This window comes from Peromyscus leucopus, chromosome 1 (assembly GCF_004664715.2).
Source record: "Peromyscus leucopus breed LL Stock chromosome 1, UCI_PerLeu_2.1, whole genome shotgun sequence".
NCBI classification, from domain to species: Eukaryota; Metazoa; Chordata; class Mammalia; order Rodentia; family Cricetidae; genus Peromyscus; species Peromyscus leucopus.
Window position 1 is genome coordinate 26383361 of NC_051063.1, and position 22329 is coordinate 26405689.

Genomic DNA, 22329 nt, shown 5'->3' on the forward strand with positions numbered 1-22329 from the left:
CTTCTTTTTTAATGATGTAAACAAACTTCCAGGTAAAGTTCGATACACAGAGGTTTAGCAGTATACAGAGGCACTGGCCTGGATAGCTGAGATTTTGCTTGGCAGGTATGGAGTAGATGACTGGGAAACCTTCTTTAGAACCACCTCTGATTCTGAGAAGGGCTCTTAGGTCCACTGCACCTTATACCTCTGACATCACTCTAGGAGATTTCTTCTTGCTAAGCATCTCTGGAGTCACATACAAAGTGAGTTTGGGAGAGTTTGCCCTAGTCAGAGGTACACAGAATTCATAAACTGGCTTTCTGCCTGTGCAGGTCCCCTCACCCACCCAAGTTGTTTAATGCTTGAACAGTCAAAATCTTTGCTACTTTGAGCTCATCAATTTCCTGGCAATAAGATGCCCTAAAAAATGTCATAGGCTAGGCCAGGCATGGTGGTACATGCCTTTAATCCCAGCACTCAGGAAGAATTGGCACGCAAGCTCTAAGTTTGAGGTCATCCAGGACAACAGTGAGACCCTATGTAAAAAAATAAAAAAGCGCAGGCTTCTTACTAGACACAAAACAATATTTACTGCATAATTTTAGTTATGTGATATTCATGAATAGGCTGAAAGGGGTTTGGGAGGTGCTTAGGCACTACAGTGCTTATTGAATAAGTATGAAGACCTGAGATTTCCAAAACCCACATGAAATATCTAGGTGTTATGACATGCTCTGAGATGAGGACAAATAGATCTCTGGAGTTGGCTGGCCACTACTCTAGCTGAATGGGCAACTTCCAGGCCAGGGAAGAACCCCATGTCAGAAAACAACATGGATAAAGCATCCTAAGGAATAATATCTGAGGTTGACCTTTGGCCTCAGCACACAGGTGCACCTACAAGTACACACACACACACACACACACACACACACACACACACACACACACACCTGCACGTGTGCACCTCCATGAACATGTAAACACACATATGAACAGACAAAACTAAGTGATGATGATCCTTTGTGTAATGCCATATGCTGTCTCCAAAAGAGTCTCTTTGATTTGGAATCTGATAGATGAGAAGACAGAGAGAATCAGAGGGGCTAGGGCACTTGCTTCAAGTCACACAGCTATTCACAGCAGAGACAGGACTCAAACCCAGGACTCCCACTTTGCAGGCCAGGCACCTCTCACCCCCTACTCCAGGAGGAAGCAGTAGGAAAAACTAGATAGCAAATGCAGCTTCTCCTTTCTGTGATTTTAACTAGCATATATGAAATATACTGCCAGTCTAATTTAATTATGATTAGGTAACCAGAAGGCTGATTATGCTATAAATTTAGATTAAGGGGCTGTTGTTTTCAATTAGGCTTGATAGGAAACTGCTCTGACAGTTTTCCTGGCCTCTGAGAATGTTCCACATTTCATTTTGTCTACAGGTCTGGGATGTTCTTGGGCACCCTCAGTCTGGTCCAGATTTGGACCTGGCATGTATCCTGTTGGTGGCAAAGGCTTTCTTAGTAATGAGGACCCAATTGGAATTGGCTCAGACCCTAAGGGGGCTTAAATCTCATGTAGTAAGATGCCGAGAGATATGTCAGTTTCAGGGTTGGCTGGCCCACTTTTGAAACATCTGTGACTCAAACACATTCCATCTTTTTGTGCAGCAAACTTACTAAGTGCTGGTTTCCAATCTCAGGCTTGACCCTATTATGTTGTTTGATGGTTGGTCCTGGCCCAAGATTTTCTCTCAAAGGGGAACATTCCTGCCTTATATCTCTTCATATGTATTGTTGGCTTCCACAGACCTCTCTAGACTCTGGTCAAAATTGCAGCACCAGCTTGTTCTTGAGTCAACCCTTAGTGATATATTCAACCTTGAGTTCATCTTGGAGATCATAGTTTCCTGAGGTCTATGGCAGATGGTAGGGACTAAAAGTTGAAAGGTAGAAAGTTACTAGTATTGAGTGTGGTGGTGGTGCATGCTCTTTAATCCTGGCACTTGGTAGGCAGGGACAAGTGGATCTCTGTGAGTTCTAGGCCAGCATGGTCTATATAGTGAATTCCAAAACAGCCAGAGCTACATAGTGAGAGAAAAACATTAGTGTAAATGTATCCAGTTTTCCATTTTCTATTTATTTTTCTAAAGCAATGAGGAGTTGGAAAGATCTTTCTGGAAAGATCACTCAGCAGTTAAAGCATGTAGCTCTTGCAGAGAATTAGAGTTTTAATCCCACCTCCCACATCAGGTAGCTCACAACTGTCTAACTCCAGCTTCAGGGAATCTGACACTCTCTTCTGAACTCTGCAGGCACCAGCACACACGGCACATAACACACACACACACACACACACACACACACACACACACACACATGCTGGTATACCCTCATATACATAAATAAAAATCAAATTAAAAGAACAAGGAGAGAAAACATGGAATTTTCATCTATATGTACTAGTGACAGTAGTATATGACAGGGATGCTTCCAATGCTGAGCTGCATGCTGGCAGGGACAGTATTGCACCAAAGTTGGAAATGTCTGGGGTTAGAGTACAGGAGGCTATTTTAAGTAGTATATGTGAAGGCACTGACTGAAATAAATAGAAACTGGGGTTCATTTGTATGGGCCTCCTCTTCCATATGACAAGATAGAAACAACTCCTCCCAGATCATCAGCATGTCTATAAAAGGAACCCTGACCTCCACCTAGTGTTAATCCCTGGGGAGTGTTGGAGCCAAGTTTACAAAGCATTTTGGTCCAAACACCTGGGATGCTGATGAGAATTGCCTGAACTGACTGGCCATGAAAAGTCAGGTGTCTTGTGCTCATTGGTGCCAATCATGGACACTGTAGCACCTGCTGTGCTGGCTGATGGTAGAAAACCAGTCTTGCATTTCAATTCCATCAGATCTAGCAGGCCACAGCCGAGCTGCATTTAGTCTGGGTACCCTCTTCCACTGAAATGCCACTGGGAATAGGCACGCTGTATCACTCCAGTATTTCATCACCAGAATTTCAGTGACCCTGAAAACATTTCTCATCTCCAAACTTTCCTGTAATCCTCTGATGCAAGTTTTCATTCTTTTTCTCTTGCATGCTCCTTCCCTTTCATTATGACTTCTAGAACTATTGCTCCATAGTCAGCCTACTTTATTTTTTAAAAAATATTTTATGTGTATGGGTGTGGTGATATTGTGTTCCCCAAAATATTGTGCACCCTAATAAACTTATCTGGGGTCAGAGAACAGAACAGCCACTAGATATAGAGGCCAGAAAATGGTGGCACACACATCTTTAATCCTAGCATTCCAGAGGCAGAGATCCATCTGGATCTCTGTGAGTTCAAGGCCACACTGGAAACAGCCAGGTGTGGTAACAAGAGCCTTTAATCCCAGGAAGTGATAGTAGAAAGCAGAAAGGTACAAAAGGCATGAAAACCAGGAACTAGGCTGGTTAAGCTTTTAGGCTTTTGAGCAGCAGTTCAGCTGAGATCCATTCAGATGAGGACACAGAGGCTTCCAATTCGAGGATACAGGATCAGCTGAGAAGTTGGCAAGACCTTTTAAGATTTGTGCTACATATGGGTGTTATGCCTGCATGTATAGTTGAGCACTATGTATGTGCAATTCCCACAGAGTCTAGAAGAGAGTGTCAGATCCTCTGGAACCAGAGCCACAGATGTGAGCTGCCATGTAGGTGCTCTGTGAGAGTAACAAGTGCTCTTAGTTGATGATACATCTCCCCAGTCCTCCCACCCATTATTATGGATTTTTTGTTGTTGTTGTTCAATTACTTTTCCCAGGTCCCTTGTCTTACCTTGAATTTAACAATCCTTTGAGTATTGCCTCCCTTGTTACCTCCTGAAGGCATACTGTATTCTCCCAAAAAGGAAGGTCTGATGATGGCGTCCTTGCTGCCATTCCATTCTTTCTGTTTCTTTCCTAAAGCGTAAACTACAGGGGTGTTCCACCCTGCCTCCTCAGAGTGATGTCACCTGATTTTGCAGTCATACCCTCTCCCTAGCTCTTCAAAATGTCCATCTCCTGGTCTTGAGGTCATGGCCCCCTTCTCATTTTTTTCCTGGATCACCATTGTCTCTACACAAGCTCTTGAAGGAAGCTCCAGCACTCAATGCATAGCCCCTCTCTTTCTCTGGTCTCTTCCCAGGCCCATTGCTAATAACTGCACAACAATTACCATGGAGGCTCATCCGTGTGGCTGAATATTTGGGTGTTAAACATTCAGTCAACAAACTGTTAAATAATACAGGTCTCATTTTCCTCCCTTGATAAATACTTTTATGACAAAATAAAAATAGGTGTAAAATATATGGTAAGATATTATTACTGGCTGTAACTTAAGGAGCACATCTGATGTTTTTGATAGGCCAGGTAAGTAAGTCAAAGAGTCATACATAATGTATTTATGTCAAGAGTTAATTTTCTTGCCATAAGTGAATTACTAATTATTTTGAAATCAAGACTTTCACTAACTGATGTTTAGAGTAAGGACAAATTAGGCCTCTATCTGGGGAGACTGGTTCTTTGGATGATTTTCACTAATTCCAAAATAGAGAAACTATATTTTTCTGACATCAGAGCAAATGGAATTTTGAATTCAGTTGTTAAAGCAATGCTTAGATCAGAAATGTACCATGTATTTAACATAAATTTCCTTTTTTGAAAGCAATACAAACATTTTAAATTTATCCTAATTTATAGTTTTTAAATGGTTTTATTTGTTAATCATTAAGGCTTTAAACATTTTTCTGTCTATAAAAATAGTGTTTTATGGGGTTCCCTATAAATGTCATGGCAGGCAGGGAAATGAACCACGAAGAGGTGAGATTGAAAACTAGGTTCAGCCTGACTTAGTAGGTCTGAATCAAACTTATAGAGTCCGATGCCAGGTAGTTTATTGCCAGTATATTTAAATTATTTAAAGTAGAATTTGGAAAAAACATTTCCAGGCATCAATCATTCCAATTTCAGATGCACAATAAAGTTTAAGGCATGATTACATAGAAACTCCTTTGCAAAGTACATGTGGCCAAGAAGATGGGTTCTTTAGCTCAAGGCCTAAAATCTGGTTGTGGCATAGAGATCAGTAGGCCATAAAGTACATGTGACATCCCCCCTAAGGATGGGTTCTATTAATTGGGAGCTAAAGATAAAGGTCTAGGGAGGGAAACTCTGGGATAATCACTCTGGGGGATTTGAGTAAAGTCAGGCTCTACAGATAGCAAAAGGTCACTAGGTTGTTAACAACATCCACTCCCAGTTTTCTGGGTGAAATGCAGGTATTTTATTTCCTTCATTGAGGAGGCATCCCTGTGTGTTTAACATTCCTGGTTTTCCTAGTTCTCAGTGGGCACAAGGACCTTTGTCCCCTCAACAGTGGATATTTTAAATTGGTGTTCTCTCTAAGTATATAAACTTACAAATATATTTTACAGCTATATTTTTACTGTTTTAATAAAACTCACATCTTAGTAGGAAACAGAAACAAACAGAAAAACCAAACAAAGAGGTTAACTTCTGGGACTATGGAAGAGTATAGTAATTATTAATCTGGGCCCATCGTTGGGTCAGTGTTCCTATAATTGTTGTATCTGTCTCTAAATATTGAACAAACCAGCAGTGGTTTTAAGTTAATAACTACTAATGCATAATATACCTTAAAGTATAATTTAACAATGGCTCACAAAGTTCTAAGTAAGAGTCAACCAGTTATCACAGGCCCATTCGATTTTCCTTTAACGTTTCTTACCCATGACCACCTATAGATCCTATGATTTCTTTGGTCCAGCCTGTTTCTAGGTTTTTCCATAATGATGTTTAACCAATGAAAGCATTTTATATATTGAGTATCTTAACAAAATATACATGAAGAGTTCAGTATTTACTAGTGTGCTGGGAAAAACTCCTTGAGCAGGGCCTTACTAGAAAAGTTTATCACGATTGTACCGATCTCATCAGTTCTAAAAGTTTTATGACTTTCGGATCCATGAGTTGATCAAAAGAATAATGCAATGGGGACTCACTCGTTATTGTTCAGTTAATGGTTTCTAACCGCACTGGGATCAGAGAATGTGGTTGCTATGATGTCAGTCCTCAGACATGCAGAGATACTTGCTTCGGGACACAGCATATTTATCTTTCGTAAATGTTTCACATATTCTTGGAAGGAATGTGTATTGTGCAATTCTTGAAGCAATATTCCGTACTTCTCAGTTTTGGGTCCCAAGGGCTAGGACAGGCACATACCAGCAGTTCATCCCATTTAGTCTGCACCCTGGGCCTGCTGCGACCCTCTTTTCTGTCCCCAAGCAAAGGCTGAGGCTGTGAGGCCAAGGCCTGGGTGGCAAAAAGCAAGTGTCGGTGGTAGTGGGGGAACTCCACTACGGAAAGGTTAGCCAGCACAGGGTATGGTACATAACCGCTGCGGCCCGCCGTTTTCACGCATTCCCGGGCACACCCAGATTCCCAGATGTTCCGGCAACAAGTTAGAGAATGCGCGTGCGTAGACCAGTCCTTTATCACGTAATGCCGGACATGGGCGGGGCGGTGAATGCTGGTCTAGACACCTGGCCTAAGCAGAGCCCGGGGGTGGGGAGTGGCAGCTGGATCCTGTCGTGCGTGGAGGTGACTCATAATCCCGCCCCTTTTCGTCCAGCTCTTTCTGGGCCGGTCCTCGCACCACGTGCCTTCCTGGCCGCTCCCCCAGGGCCCTTTCCAGACGCCTGTTGAAGCTGCTGTAAAATGTCGTGAGGACGTCGCCGCTTTGCGGCTGCTGTTCAGAACCAGATCCCGGGAGTGCCCACCGCAGTCAGCGGTTCCTCCAGCGGAGTCCTCCCGAGGGAGGGCGAAAGCACTCGGGCGCGCCACTGGCCTCTCCGCCGCGCCCGCGAGGGCTCTGGGCGATGTGAACTCGAGGCGACTGCTGTGCTCCTGGGCCCGGGGGCTGAGGTGGGCGGCAGGTGCCTGGGAGGCCGCCGGGGGCCGGCAGGATGGAGGAGAGCATGGAGGAAGAGGAGATGCTCACCTACGAGGCAATGATGGACGACCAGAACCACAACAACTGGGAGGCCGCTGCAGACAACTTCCGGCAGCCTCCGCCGCCGCCCTCGTCGTCCATCCCGGATCCTGGCCGAGAACCCCCGGGGGGCCAGCTGCTGGCTGTGCCCTCGGGCTCCGTGGACAGGAAGGGCCCTAAGGAGGGGCTCCCGATGGGGCCTCCGCCCTTGCCAGAGCCCAGCGGGGTGATCATGATGTTGAAGAGCTGCGACGCGGCCGCCGCGGTGGCCAAAGCGGCCCCCGCCCCCACCCCGAGCTCCACCATCAACATCAACACCTCCACTTCCAAGTTCCGTGAGTCTGGCCTTTTCCCCATAGCCTCGGCTGCTTCTCCACATCAGCTCGCCGAATCCCCCCGCCCTGGGCGTGCTCCACTTCCTTTGTTCCAGGCCTCGGTCTCTCTCTTCCCTCTTACCCTTTTACCCTCGCTCAGTGTGTGCAGCCCGTGTCTGGCCGACCAGCCCAGGCTGCTCTTTACCTGCGCACTATGCTTCAGACAGGGTCTTTATTATGCCTGATCATCTCTCAACATTAGTAAGCCCTTTTCTCATGCGTCCTCTTTAAAGTTTCACCTTACAAGGCGAGGGGGGGAAATCAAGGCAGTCTTGAATTTCCTTAGCAATAGGTCTTTTTTTGCAGCCAGAGAGCAAAGAAATTTGACAACTTGTCTTCTTGTGTACTTAGCCGCTGTACTTTAAGCAAATCAGGAATCTGAACGTTGGCCTACATCAACACTTTTCTCTGCTTTGTACATTTTGCATCCTGTCACAGAATTCTGAGTTCTTTATGCAGTGGGAACTGCTACAACTATTTTGAAGTTGATGTATAAAATCACTTTTCAGAGAAGCAATTCAAGCAGCCATATGCAGGGCCCTGCCCCATGTTGAACTTTTTAGCGATCTTCCTTAACATTCACTTGCGGGCTGAAGGCAAAAAGTAGTTCAAAAATGTCAGGTGATGTGCTTCCATAGCTAGGAAAAGAATGGGGTAGTGGTTTTTAGGCCCGGGAGGTGGTGTGGTAAAAGGAACATGATCACTAGCGGTGGCCAGGTCCTTGTTAACTGCAAATTTAAAATGACATCTGGTAATGCAACTGGAGATTTTATTTCTAGTTACCAATTTTATTAAGCTATAACAGTAATTGCCCACCTAATTGTGAAGAGAAAATTATTTGTCCTGGTACAGATGTGTAGTCACAACCTTAGAAAAAAATTTTATGGGAATAGCACACAACCTTACATGCCTTCAAGATACTGCTTTAGGCAAAGACTTTTGTGTGGGTGTGGATAGGAAGGTTTGTGACTATCGTTTATTTGATATAGTTTGTATGTTGAAAGTTATGTTGTGAAAATGGACCTTACAGTGCCAGTGTGATCTACCTTAAACAGTGAAGGAAGTTTGGATTAATGTTTAAGTAAACTTTCTTTGATTCATTAGGAAGTGAGCATAAAGAGTAGAAGTCATCAGTCAAACTAAGAGCAAAAGGATTTGCCAAACCAAAAGATTATCCCTAGAAAAAATGAATAAGTTTGGGGTGTTAGGAATGCGGCTGGATTGATAGAGTGCTAGCCTAGTGTGCAGGAAGCCCTGAGTTTGATCCTAGTACCTTATAAAACCTGACATAGTGACTCACAACTGTAATCCCAGCATTCTGGAGGTAGAAACATGAGAACCGAGAATTTCATTTTCCTCAGCTTTATATCCTGTTGAAGGCCAGCTTGTGAAACATGAGATCTTGTTGTAAAACAAAGCGAAAAGGTTAGTAAGCTATGCAGACCTGTTAAAGATTGCTCCAGGAGAAAAACTGCAAATGAAAATAAAAATAGAACATTAGATTTTAAAAAGCTACTATATGGTAATAAATTTGAAAAGGTAGTTGAAATACATGATTGTCAGGAACTAGTAACTCAAAACAGTTATCAGTAGAAAGCTTGGACTAAGCTTAGACTTGTAGTAGTAATGATGAGGACTTTCTTTTTCAAATCTCTTGGTCCAGATACTCATGCATACAAACTGTCAGATTTAAATAACCCTTCCTTTTTATAAACTCCGGAACATAGGGCATAAAAGCAAGACAAAGCCAAAATTTCAAGACCATTTTATGGGGTTAGTGAAATCTTGACTCTAAAACTAGATAAGGTTATATATAGGCATATTACACCTATTAGTTCAAGTAGTCTGTGAGGTTGGATCATCTTAGCTAGCCATCTCAAAATTGTCCTGAGTAGTTTGTAGTCCAAAGCTGATCTTTGGGTGATGTTTGTCAGCTTAGTGGTATTATCATTGTCTTTTACACCTATTAGCGTAGAAATGAAAATCCTGTATACTATTAGCTCATCAGATTTAACCATGTCAAAAGAATCATGATTCAACAGTTTGTCCTATTTTTTTTTCAATATTGATATATTAGTGTAATTTATCTCAATAGATTGGAAAAGCATGATTTAATGATTTTTTAGAAAATGCTAATCAGCCAGCACCAGTTTATGATGAAAACTTAGTAAGGCAAAGAGTGCAGGATAACTATATAAAAGTCATCACCAAAGACCTGTAGCTAATAGTAGTAATAATGGAGAAATTTTCAGTATATTCACTATAAGATGGTAACCAGCCATAGATGCTCCCTATTTCTGTAGTGCTATATTGTATACCCTAATAAACATGCCTAGGGATCAGAGGACAGAGCCAGCCACAAGATTAGATATAGAGGCCAGACAGTGGTGGCACACACCTTTAATCCTATTACTCGGGAGGCAGAGATCTGACTGGATCTCTGTGAGTTCAAGGCCACACTGGAAAAGAGCCAGGCAGTGGTGGCACACACCTTCAACCCCAGTACTAGGGAACACAGCACTTTTAATCCTAGGAAGTGACATGGCTGGGTGGAGAAAGGCATATAAAGTGGAAAAAGGTATATAAGGCGTGAGGAAACAGGAACTAAGACAGTTCAATTGAGTTGTCTAGATAAGGTTGGCTGTGGCTTGCTCTGCTTCTCTGATCTTTTAGCTTTCACCCCAATATCTGGCTCTGGGTTTTTTTTTTAGTAAAAGATCATCTAAGATTTGAACAACAATTTCTATTACTGTTTAACATGTTAAGAAAAATCCTGGTTGCTGGCTTGATGGTGGTGGCTCACATCTTTAATCCCCCTGAGGGGGGACAGATCTTTATGAGTTCCAGGTCAGCCAAGGTGATATAGTGTGAGGCCCTGTCTCAAAAAACAAAACAAAAGAAGCTCTTTAGAATTTGGCAATAATATCATTTATCGAACCAATGAAATCACGAAAGAAACTCAGTGTAGATGGATTGTGAGGTTTAAGACCAGCCTGGGAGTTAATATTTATACTAGTAGCAATAAATCAAAAATGGATACCTATTAATAGTAGCAAAATTATGGTGTCTATAGGTAAAATAATGCAAGAACACACAAGTCTTTTAAGAAGAGACAGTAAAACTTTACTAAGGAACTAAGGAGGACTCTAGTAAGTGGTTCAAGTTTCCACGTTCTTGAGTCAAATTATTATAAGAATGCCTTTTCTCCATTTTAATCTAGAAATTCAGTTTAAATACCACCAACATTATGTTTGGATTGTTTGACAAACTCAGTAACCTAAACTAAATTTATGTGTTAGTGCCTGTTGCTGCAGTACTTCTAGACAGTGCTGGCTGGTCTCCAGCAGCTCCATATTGTCAGTTGTAAAGTTTATCCTGACAGAGGTGGGCAGTATTAGGTTTTGCTGTGTCTTTTATTTGCACGTGCCTTTGGCTTTTTCAGGTGGTTTCTGGTCTTTCTTGCAGTTGTGTGAGACTGTTTAGATCTGCTACTCATTTTTTGGGTTGTTTTGTGAACTTTGAGTGCATGTTTTGTCAGATAACAGGCATTCTGAATGTTCTCTCCCCTGACTTGTCTTTTTCTTAGTGTTTTCTGAAGAGTGGTTTTTAGTTTTGATGTTAACTGATTTTTATCAGTTTTTTCTTTTTTCTTTTTGTATCCTGAGAATATTTGTGTTATCCAGAGTCAGGAAGAATTTCTCCCAGAAGTTTTGTGGGCTTAGCTTCTAATCCGTGGTCTGAATTATGAGTTGATATATGTGTATAGTATGAGATTGACATTCTCTTTTCCCCATATACGTGTCCAGTTGTGTCAGCAATATTTGTTGAAAAACTACTCTTGCTATTTTGGCAGTTTTGTAAGAAAGTAACAGACTGTGTATGTATAGATTTCAGTTCTGTGCATTAATCCTTTTATATGGTATATCATTTTTGAGATTGCTGTGTCATGGACTGTGGATGTTTTACCATGATGGGATGCCTGTCTTTACCCCTGGTAGTGTCTGGTATATGAGATGTTCACGTTCATTGTATGCTGTGCCGTTTCTAGTTCATTTGTTTGTAACGTAAAAGTGCATTTCTTGTGTACAACATGTGGTTGGATCTTGCTTTTTTAAAAATTTATTTGTGGCAACTTCTGTCTACCCTTCCTTTCTTTTTTTTTCTTTTGCTTCCCTCCCCTCCTATCTCCTTCCCCTCCCCTTGCTCCCCCCTCCCCCTTCTATTTCCTTCCTTTCCTTTCTTTCCTTCTTTTTTTTTGAGACAGTTTTTCTTTGTTCCCCTGGCTGTCCTAGAACTCATAGACCTTGAACTCAGAGATCTGCCTTCCTCTGCCTTTGAGATGAAAGTCATGGGCCCTTAGCCTCTAAGCCCTGTTGAAAGCTCTTCACATTTACTATAAGGCTGAAGTCCATTGTCTATTTTAGTTATCTATCTATCTATCTATCTATCTATCTCTATATCAAAATCCTTTTTTTTTTTTAAAGGCCTTGACTGGCATTAAATTTAACCCTAGCTGTGTAGCTGAGAATGACCTTGAATTACTGATACTCCAGTCCCAGAAAGGAGTGTATCTTAAGTGTTTTGATGGGTGATGTCATTCTGTATGCTGTGAATATGTGTTGCTCTGATTGGTTGATAAATATCTGTGTGCTGTGAATGTATTGCTCTGATACATTTGGTTGGCAAATAAAATGCTGATTGGCCAATGGTGAGGCAGCTTAGAGGCAGGCAGGAAATCCAAACAGATAGACAGGAAGAGAAAGGAGAGGCAAAGAGATGCCATTGAGCCACTCAAGAAGCAACATGTAACGGGATGCAGGTAAAGCCACAGAACATATGGCGATACATAGATTAATAGTTATGGGCTAATTTAAGCTATAAGAGCTAGCTAGCGAAAAGCTTGAGCCATGACCATGCAGTTATAATTAATATAAGTCTCTGTGTGTTTACTTGGGGGATGTGAGTGGGAGAGATTTGTCCTGACCACCAGCAGGCCAGGACACAGGAAATCTTCTGACTATATGTTCCAGCTCCTGGAATTCCCCAGTCTGTTTTATGTCTTTGTGCTTATCTATTCTAGAATTATAAGATAAAATTTGTTTTTTTAAATAATCAAAAATTAGTGTGGTTTGAATAAAAATGGCTCCTATAGGCTCATATATTTGAATGTTTAGTCATTAGGAAGTAGCACTTTGAGGTTTAGGATTAGGAGGTGTGTCCTTGTTAGAGTAGATGTGGCCTTGTTAGAATTAGTGTGTCAGCGGCAAAAGCCTATGTCCAGTCTCTGTCTCTGCCAGTGGATTAGAATGTAGGTCTCACCTGTAGCTTAAGTTTTCCTGCCTTGCCCACAGTCAGGACAAATCTCTCTCACCCGCCAGTCCCACAACCACTCAGACCCAACCAAGTAAACACAGAGGCTTATATTGCTTCAAACTGTATGGCCGTGGCAGGCTTCTTGCTAACTGTTCTTATAGCTTAAATTAGTCTATTTCTATAAATCTATACCTTGCCACGTGGCTCGTGGCTTACCGGCATTTTCACATGCTGCTTGTCCTGGTGGCAGCTGGCAGTGACTCCTTCTGCCTTCCTGTTCTTTTATTTCTCCTCTCTCTTAGTCCTGCCTATACTTCCTGCCTAGCCACGGCCAATCAGGTTTTATTTATTGACCAATCAGAGCAACATATTTGCTATACAGCCCATCCCCCAGCACAGCCAAGTACAGACCATCTCAGACACCTGCACTCCTCAGGCCTGTGGTCCTAATCATCCTCTATGTGGACCTGCTGGGTAAAGCCACGAGGAACCCGAGAACGGGCTCCCACAGGACATACAGAACATCCCACAGCACTCACCTAATTCTCCAGTGCCATGCCTGCAGCCATGCTCTCCACTATGGTGATAATGGACTAAGCCTCGGAAACTGTAAACAAGCCCTCAGTTAAATGCTTTCCTTTCTAAGAGTTGCTTTGATCAGGGAGTCACTTTACAGCAGTAGAACAATGAATAAGACAACTGGGAAAGAAATCTTTTTATATTATCCTTTGTGTTTCTGTTCTTCAGTTCTGGGCTTCCATAAAAATTTTTGTTTTTGGATATGTTTTTCAAGACAGGGTTTTTCTGTGTAGCCCTGGACATCCTGGTACTTGCTTTGTAGATCAGGCTGGCCTCAAACTCAGAGTTTCTCCTGTATCTGCCTCCCGAGTGCTGGGATTAACTACTGACTGGCTTGTTAAAGTTTTTTTAAATGTGGTTCTGTTGACTTGGACTTAGTCAGCTTTTGTCTGTAGAAGTCTTTATTTTCTAAGAATATTTTTTATTGGATATAGAATTCTATATGCACAACTTCCCCAATTATAATTTTAAAAGATGTCTTTCCATTTTCTATTGACCTTCATTGTTTCTTTAAAAGCAATTTTTATTCTTTGAAAATTTCATACATGCATACAATGTATTTTGATCATATTCACCTCCTACTCCTTCCTCCTAACTACTTCCAGATTCACTTCCGTATCTCCACCTCCTACCAACTTAATGTGTACCTTTTTTCATAACCCATCTGTACTGTGCTACTCTAAGCATAGTGTCACCACCCATAGGAGAGCATTATCAGCCTACTAGAGTTCACACCCTCAAAGAAAACTGACTTTTTCAATAGCTTCTACTAAGGGTGTGGGGGTCATGAGCACCCTCCCTCCAGTAAGTAGTCTGTGTTTTTTTCTTGAATGTCTGAATAGTCTTTGTTCCTCTCTTTGTGATACTTCCCTTTTTTTTCTGGCTACTTTTAATTTTTTTTAATCTATCATCCATCCACCTATCCACCCACCTATCCACCCACCCATTCACTCATCCATTCTCTATCCTAACAGGGTCTCTTTTGGCCCACCCTGTCTTTATACTCATTTTGTAACTGAGGATGACCTTGAACATCTCATGCCCCTGCCTCCACCCTGGGAGGGCTGGAGTTGTGCCCAGTTTATGCCAGCTGATTATCCAGTCCAGGGCTTTTTGAAGCACTCTGCAAACTAAACCACCACATTCCTAGCTTTGCTTTATCATTTTTAAGCATCAGCAATTTGACTATGATGTTTCTTGAGGGCTAGTTTTTCTAAAAGTGTTTGTTCTTGTTGGTTTTTCTGAGCTTCCTGGATTTAGAGTTTGTCAGATTATCTCCCCCACCCCCAGTTCCATTTGGCAGATTGCTTCTGTCATAAGTACTGAAGCACTGTTAACTTCCTTTTTTTTTTTTTGATTGCTCTTCGAACAAAGATAGTTCTCTAAAAACTGTGTGTGTGTTCTAGAGGATATTGATTTGACTTTATGGAGTTATTTCTCTCCTATCTTCATGTGGGTTCTGGAGACTGAATTTAGGGTGTCAGGCTTGCAGGGTAAGGTTGTTTATTTGCTGAGCTATCTTGTCAGCCCACAAAGAGTTTTTATTGCCGTGTATTCATGCTCACTGATCTTTTCATTTTTATTGTCTAATCTGCTTATACAGATTCACTTGGGAATTCTGACTGTAGTGTGGGCTGACATCAAGTCCAGATGTTGTTAATTGAGCAAATCCTAGGTGGTATGGTAATAGAATCTTCAGTAAGCTTACCTCTAAGGACTTTTATCTGTAGTTAGCTTTCTTAGTGTTTGGTGCCCTCAGGATCCATTCCCAGTGCGTTTTCAGGTTTCTGCCAGTGTCAGGTGTTAAAGTTCTCTAGTTTTTATGGAATGTTACCCACCTCTTTTTTATTATTCTTGGTACTTGCTCTTTCTGTGAAGTCTGATTCTAGCTAGAGGCCTGGAGCTATCATGGGCTCAGATTGATCAGCTTTCAACATGCTGGCTTCATTCTGGGGCTCAGGGTTCTGTTAAATCACAGGTATTGTACTTAGTTTCCTTAATAGGTGTGTTTAGACTTTGGATTAAATTCATAAGGTAATTCCATAATATTAAAGACTTTCTGTCTATAAACTTTTTTGTGTGTCAACCTAGTGCCTCTAATTGTTGAGAGATCCTTTGATGGGTTTTGCAAAGGTCTTACATGCTTTGAGCCAAAATGAACCAGACATTCTCCTTAAGCCTACTTGCTATGGGATGGGCCTTCTGTACACTGTGAATATGTATTGCTCTCATTGTTTGATAATAAAACTGTTTTGGCCTATGGCAAAGCAGGATAAGGTTAGGCAGAACAATCAAACTAAGAACTTAGAGGAAGAGGGGAGAGTTGAGAGAGACACAAGGAGCCACCCAAGAAGCAAGATGCCAGAGACCAGTAAGCCACAGCAGAACATGTGGCAATATATAGATGAATAGAAGTGGGTTAGTTTAAATGTAAGATCTAGTTAATATAAGCCTGAGCCATCAGCCAAGGATTTATAATTAATATAAACTTCTTTTATAAGTATGTTTATTTGGGACTGGATGGTTGGGACAAAAAGGCTCTCCCTCTTCTGATCAGATTTCATAGTCTTTTTAGTTCGCATTTCCATAACTGCCTCAGCAGCCCACTAGATTGTTTTCTGTAGAAATTTTTTCACATATCCACATGTGCTGCTAGAGCTTTTTTCAAAATGATGGCAAGTCATGATTGCTGTAAAACTCAATTGTGAGAGAAAACCAAAACTAGTTGTGAGCCTTTGAGCCAGTTTCCTATAGGTAGTGCTATTCATTTACCAGTCACAGTTCAGTGCAAGAACTGTGGTATCCAGAGAAGGAGAGGATTGAGGACAGGAACTTAGGTGCTTTATAAATATTGGCAAGTTGGAAGGATGGAAGTCAGTGACCATTCCAGAGAGTGGACTGCTGCCCTTGTCACCGTTTACATCAACTCTGCAACTCTACCTGTCTCATCCTGAGGCCCTGGAGTTTGACTGCCACAAACTCTCAAGCTAGTGTTTATAGAAAGATCAGTAGTACTGCAAAGCCCTAAGTGTTGATTTGATCTTCCAGATTGCTCTAAAGTGTGTTCCTTTGGCAGAATCTAATTTGGAAAGTGCAATTTTTTTAACTTCCCATTTAAAATTAGCTTTCTATGAAAATAACCTCCAAATCTTAGGGGCTTACATAATAACAAAGGGTTTTTGTTGTTTTGTTATGTTTTTCTTTCTTTTTCTTGCTCATGTTATATTTAATAATTTTTCTGTGTAACATAGTAATAGGTTTCTTCGCCAGTGTAGTAAGCCAGATCAAGCTGAACTGAAAAAGCAAAAGAACAGGTTTATTTGATCAAAGCAACTCCTAGGTGAGCCCTCCAGCCCCAGAGATTGAAGCCAGAGAGGTCATGAGGCCTAACTACCTATAGGTGAGGGGTGATGTCATGTCTTCCACAAGCTGGGTTTGTGTCCGAGTATGGTAAAAAACTGACCACTTTAGGTGGGGTCTTGGGCTACTGGCAACTTAGGGAGAGGAGCTGCCACAGCTGCCAAGAATGTGGAAATGGGCTTTTTGGCGCCTTTCTTTGTTGGAGATTCTCTGAGAGGGCGTGGTTTGGAGAGAGAGGAATGGGGCTTTCCAGATCAAGCAGGAATGAGCTGGAGGTTCCAGCCTGCCATGGTCCATGGAATAATACAGCAGATGACAATTAATAATTCAAATGTCAACCCACCAGACGAATAATTCTCTGATGGAGGAACCTTGTTTCAAGCAAGGCTTACGAGGCCATGGACTCTGAATATTGTTTGCTTCTGTCTGTAATTTCACATGTTTAAAAACTGCTGTGGAATCTCCCTACCAGCTGTACTGCAGTGTTTCTATATCATGGTTACATCTCAGTCTTAATGGGCATTTATTCTGTGGACTGCCAAAAAGATGACTCCTCATTAAACTGTATTGCCCATCTAATATTAATATTGTTAGCTTACACAGGGTTTGATGAATAAATAAATATACAAAGAAATACTGCACAAGTCAGGAATTACAAATCCCTGAGAACTGTTTTATATCAGAGCTCAGGCTGACATAGGAAAACAGTTGAGTCCAGACTGGCTAAATTCCTTTAATCTTTATGCTGAGAATTACAGTTACAGGTTTTTTGTACATCATTAAGTGACACAAAGCTTCTAAAGAGCTTTAGATTAGACCAGGTGTGTAGCACAAATCTTAAAAGGTCTTATTAATAAAAACAAACCCAGAGCCAGATTTTGGGGTAAACACTGAAAGATCAGAGAGCCAGAACAAGCCACAGCTAACCTCACCTGGTCAACTCCTCAGCTAATCCTGTTTCCTCAGACTGAAAGCCTCTGAATCCTCATCCGAATGGATCTCAGCTGAACTGCTGCTAAAAAGCCTAAAAATTTAAAAACCTCTAGTTCCTGGTCCTCATGTCTTATATACCTTTCTGTTTCCTACCATCACTTCCTGGGATTAAAGGCATGTGTCTTTCCCAAGCAAGACAAGGGATCTCAAGTGCTGGGATTAAAGATGTGTGTTACCTTGTCTGGCTGTTTCCAGTGTGGCTTTGAACTCATAGAGGTCCGGATGGATCTCTGCCTCCAGAATGCTAGGATTAAAGGTGTGTGTGTGCGCCACCATTTTCTGGCCTCTATCTAGTGGCTGTTCTGTTCTCTGACCCCCAGATAAGTTTATTGGGGTGTACAATATGTCAAAAAAGGGGGAAATGTGGTGATATTTTATTTGTGCTTTAAATAAAGCTTGCCTGGAGATCAGGGGAAAAGGCCAGCTATTTTAAGTAAACAAAGTCAGGTAACACACATCCTTAATCCGATCACTTAGCAGGCAGGGTCTCTATGTGTTCAAGGCCATACTAAGGGAACAGAGCCAAGCATCGTGACACACCAGCCATAGAGGCCTGGAGGTCTGTACAGACAGGCAGTGACAAGGAAGTGAGAAGTGAGAAGAGGCAATGAGAGGGCAGAAAAGCAAGGCACATAAAGGCATGGGTAAATAGGAAGTAAGATGCATTTAGAAGCTGCAGAGTTGGTGAGGTAAGGTTGGCTGGTGGCTTTTCCTATATCCCTGATCTCTAAGGCTTTCACCCCTATATTTGGCTCTGTGTTTTTTATTTAATAAGACCATTTAGAAATTTGTCTACACAGGTGCCTTGCTATCACATGGTCACACAGCTGAGCTGCCTGGCTAGGTTGTAAATACAAAGACAGGCCAATTATTACTAGCTAGCAAATGATTTAGTCCTTGCACCCATTCCTGACCTCAGTTTGTAAAAATATATTCTGACTAGTCAAGGCTACAGAAAATAATTTAACTCCAGCCCCTAATGAGGGCTACAGTTGTCCTTGGGTAATCAGAAATTATACACAGGATAGGAAAGTATATTTCAAGACTTAAAAATATTTTTATTGTCACTGTGCTGTTGGAGAATGCCCTAGTGAGCGCATATTAAGAAAATTAAGGCAAACCTGAGTTCCTACCAAAGCATTTATGACACAGCTCTCTTTCGGTAAACATTTCTAGAAAGCCTGACATTTCTCTTAATCACAAAATGTTAGATAATGTAATGACTGATTTATTTGCAGCTGTAGTTGTACTTTACAGCCAATTAAGTTGAGATTTATTACTTGTATGTATTGGGATAGCTCTGTTTGTTATCGTCTACTGAAATGTGACCTTAAAATGTAACTGTATATTCAATGTGAAAGAGGCTATTGAATACACACACACACATACACACATACACACACACACACACACACACACACACACACACACACATACACACACATATATTATTTGATCTGTAAGATCAAACAAAAGCAGGAGCCAACATGAGAAAAGAGAGCAACATGAGAGAATAGAGAGAATTACCATCAACATATGTGTTCTTTTCCTACCCCTTAGATAGAAACCATTTAGTTTTGTGACTCTGGGCATTCTCTTTCAGCCCTGGTGCAGTCTGGGACTAGTTTCCCAGAACAATATTAATGGCTGAGATTGGCTGTGGTGGTCCTTCATATGTGATCTTATTGAGAAGAGCTTATTTTAGATCCTATTTTGTTTTGTAGAGACAAAGAGAGAACAGAAAAACTAGATAGTTTAAAAAAAATTTTTTTTTGTTTAGATTAGCATATCCTTTTTTTTTTTTTCTGGTTTTTCGAGACAGGGTTTCTCTGTGTAGTGTAGCGCCCACACTACTACCCATTCACCATGTCCGAGCGAGGGGCTGAGGATTAAAACAGAGATAAGACAGCGTGTCATTTGTCTCAGTAGAATGCCCTTTATTGGAGGGAAGAGGCCTTAAATACAGGCTTACAGCACAGTGGAAGAACCTGGGAGGGCAAAAGTTCGCTACAGATGTTTTACATTCTAGCATTACACCAATATGCAGAATACGCAAACAAGGAACCTCTAGTAAGCTGTTTAGGAGGAATGAAACTGGCAGGATATTAGCATAGGGAGGTCAGCAATCAAGGCAACAGCTACCCAAGGAACGGGGGTCAGGGCCCAACAGATTCCCCCCTTACTAAAAAGAAAAGTGAGCTTCTGTCTTAGGTTGCATGGGACGTCAGCACATCACCTTACCCTTCATCGAGACACCTGCCCAGGCCACTGAGGCTCCCTGTCTTAGGTTGGTGGGTGCCCCCCAGGTATTACCCGTCATTGAATACTCATTATCATACAAACTCAACCATGTGTGAGCTGTAGGGTTAACTGCTGCCATAGATCTAGAAGTGGTGCTGGGCTTGCAATCTGTGCATTCGACACAGGAAAGACCAACAGAAGTCCTAATCCACCCATAGCCAGTAGCTAAGGGCAATTGAGCCATTCCCTTCCTTAATGAGCCTTGCTGCAAATTGGAGTCCTTGTAAGATGGTATCCCAAAAGTAAGTGGAACTCGAGTTTTATTAATTCTATAACTTTTTAAAGCCAATCGAAATGCATATTATTGCTGAATTAAATTTATCATACCCAATAGAATGAAGGAGTAATTAACTGTGGTAGCTACTTTTGCTGCCAGGGTCTCCACTGTACTAGCTGTAGTAACCAATTGTGAAAAAACAATCCCAGAAACAGTATCAGTGGTGGCCACTACCACTGTAGTAGCAACAACAGCTGCAGTGAAGTCAAATTCTCTTCTGGAGTGTGTGAGCACCATCTGTGTCTACTGCCATGGTCCACTGGCATGGACACAACTCCAGGAACACGAACCACCAAGGCCCATTTTTCTTGATCCCAGCACGAGTTAAGCTTACAGCTCAGCAAAAGAACAATTAAGAACCACAAAGAAAAACAGAGACAGCACACGAAGAGCAGAACTAATGGTCTCATAATGGTTACATTTCAGGCTCACAGATTTTAAGGTGTCTTCAAAGGGGGCTAGATGAATTTCAGGAGGCGATAAATGTTGCACAGAGCCATTCCTGAAAAGGTAAGTACAACACCAGCTCGAAGAGGATTGCGAAAATGAAAAGGCTTAGCTGGCATGGTACTGTTAACAAATGGAGGTCAGTGACCATACTACCAAATGTCAGGGTTACCCTTTAATCTCCAAGGTGCCTGGGTGACACATTCTCAAACATTCTTTAAAAAGCATTTACCATTCATTACCTTCTGAAGAATCCAATCGCATGGCTGCAGTTCCTAGGGTTATGTTAATGCTTGTCAAGGTCGGCTGTATTGGGCTCTCAATCCCCACTGGCATCAGAAGGGGAGAGTTTTTTACAAAGGCCCAATAGGTCTCTGCCATGTTGGGATTTGTCAGCAGCCACAGGGTGCACACAGCGCTTGGGAACCCAAAGAGGAACCTCATTTTCCTGCAGAAAGACACAAACAGACCCCTGGGTCCACACTAGCACCGGATTGAGTGCCAGTAGAAAGATCCTTCCATCGCACCAGAGGTTGATTTGCAACAGGGACCCTCCAGTGCTTATCTGCAGTGGATATTCCAGCAGAATCCACCAATAAAAAATTTAAGATATATAAAACAAGGGAAAGAATAGAATGTGGAGAGGAAAGATGAGCCCTCTAGCTCCCCCCTTTTTACTTTAGCAAAGTATGTTTTTAAGGTACGATGGCAGCGTTTTTACTGTAGCCTGTCCTTGAGGATTATAGGGAATACCAGTCTTATTAATAATAGAAAAAATTTGGCAGAATTTTGAAAACCCTGTACCATTATCAGTCTTTATAATTTTGGCACTCCCATATAAGCAAAAGCATGAAGACAATGATTCTTTACATCCTTAACCTTCTCACCTGAATGGGCAGAGGCAAAATTAGAGAGGAATATGTATCGATAGATACATGGACATATTGTAATTTTCCAAAGGAAGGCATGTGTGTGATGTCCATTTGCCACACATGATTATGTAAAAGTCCTCCGGGATTAACTCCCAAATGAGGAACAGGTAAAAATTCAACACAAATAGGACATGATTTAACTATCTGGATGGCTTGTTCCCGGGTTATACCTGTATGATGACGGAGAGATCCAGCATTAAGATGATAACGTTGATGCAACTGAGTAGCTTTTTCAAAGGTGGAACAAATTAATGTGACAGCCATACGATTAATGGCATCAACCCTCTGATTACCTTTACTCTGTACTGCCCATCCTGTTTCCTCTCCATCTGCCTGGTTACTCCGCCTTCTTCCCAGAGACCTCTCTGTCCCCGGAAGTCCGGCCTAACCTCTTCCTGCCTAACTATTGTCTAGCTCTTTATTAAACCAACCACAGTGACACACCTTCACACAATGTACATATATCCCACAACATTTCCCCCTTTTGTCTAAATAAAAAGGAAAGGTTTTTAACTCTAATACAGTAAAATTATATACAATAAGAAAAACTATCAAGTAAGAATTACATTTACAATGTCCAGTCCATTTGTATTTGACAAATTCAGAGAAAATAGTCTATTATTTATCCTATATTGGTGAGTCCAAATTTTTGTACCTGATTTACTTTTTATCATAACTGAGGAAAACTGTAATTATAACTATTTAATCTTCAACCCCATCAGAGACCC

The 22329-nt window shown here is 41.6% G+C and overlaps 1 protein-coding gene across 2 annotated transcripts in view; it reads left to right on the forward strand.

Moving 5' to 3' along the window:
• The first annotated feature begins 6547 nt into the window (after positions 1-6547).
• The window catches only part of Cacul1 (CDK2 associated cullin domain 1), a 72253-nt gene continuing 56471 nt past the window's right edge, over positions 6548-22329 (forward strand). The window contains exon 1 of one of the 2 annotated variants that reach the window (XM_028881015.2): positions 6548-7360. In XM_028881015.2, the coding sequence (XP_028736848.1) occupies positions 7000-7360 (361 nt within the window). In that variant the 5' untranslated portion in view covers positions 6548-6999. The remainder of the gene's footprint in view (positions 7361-22329) is intronic. The other variant, XM_028881014.2, reaches the window with a different exon arrangement.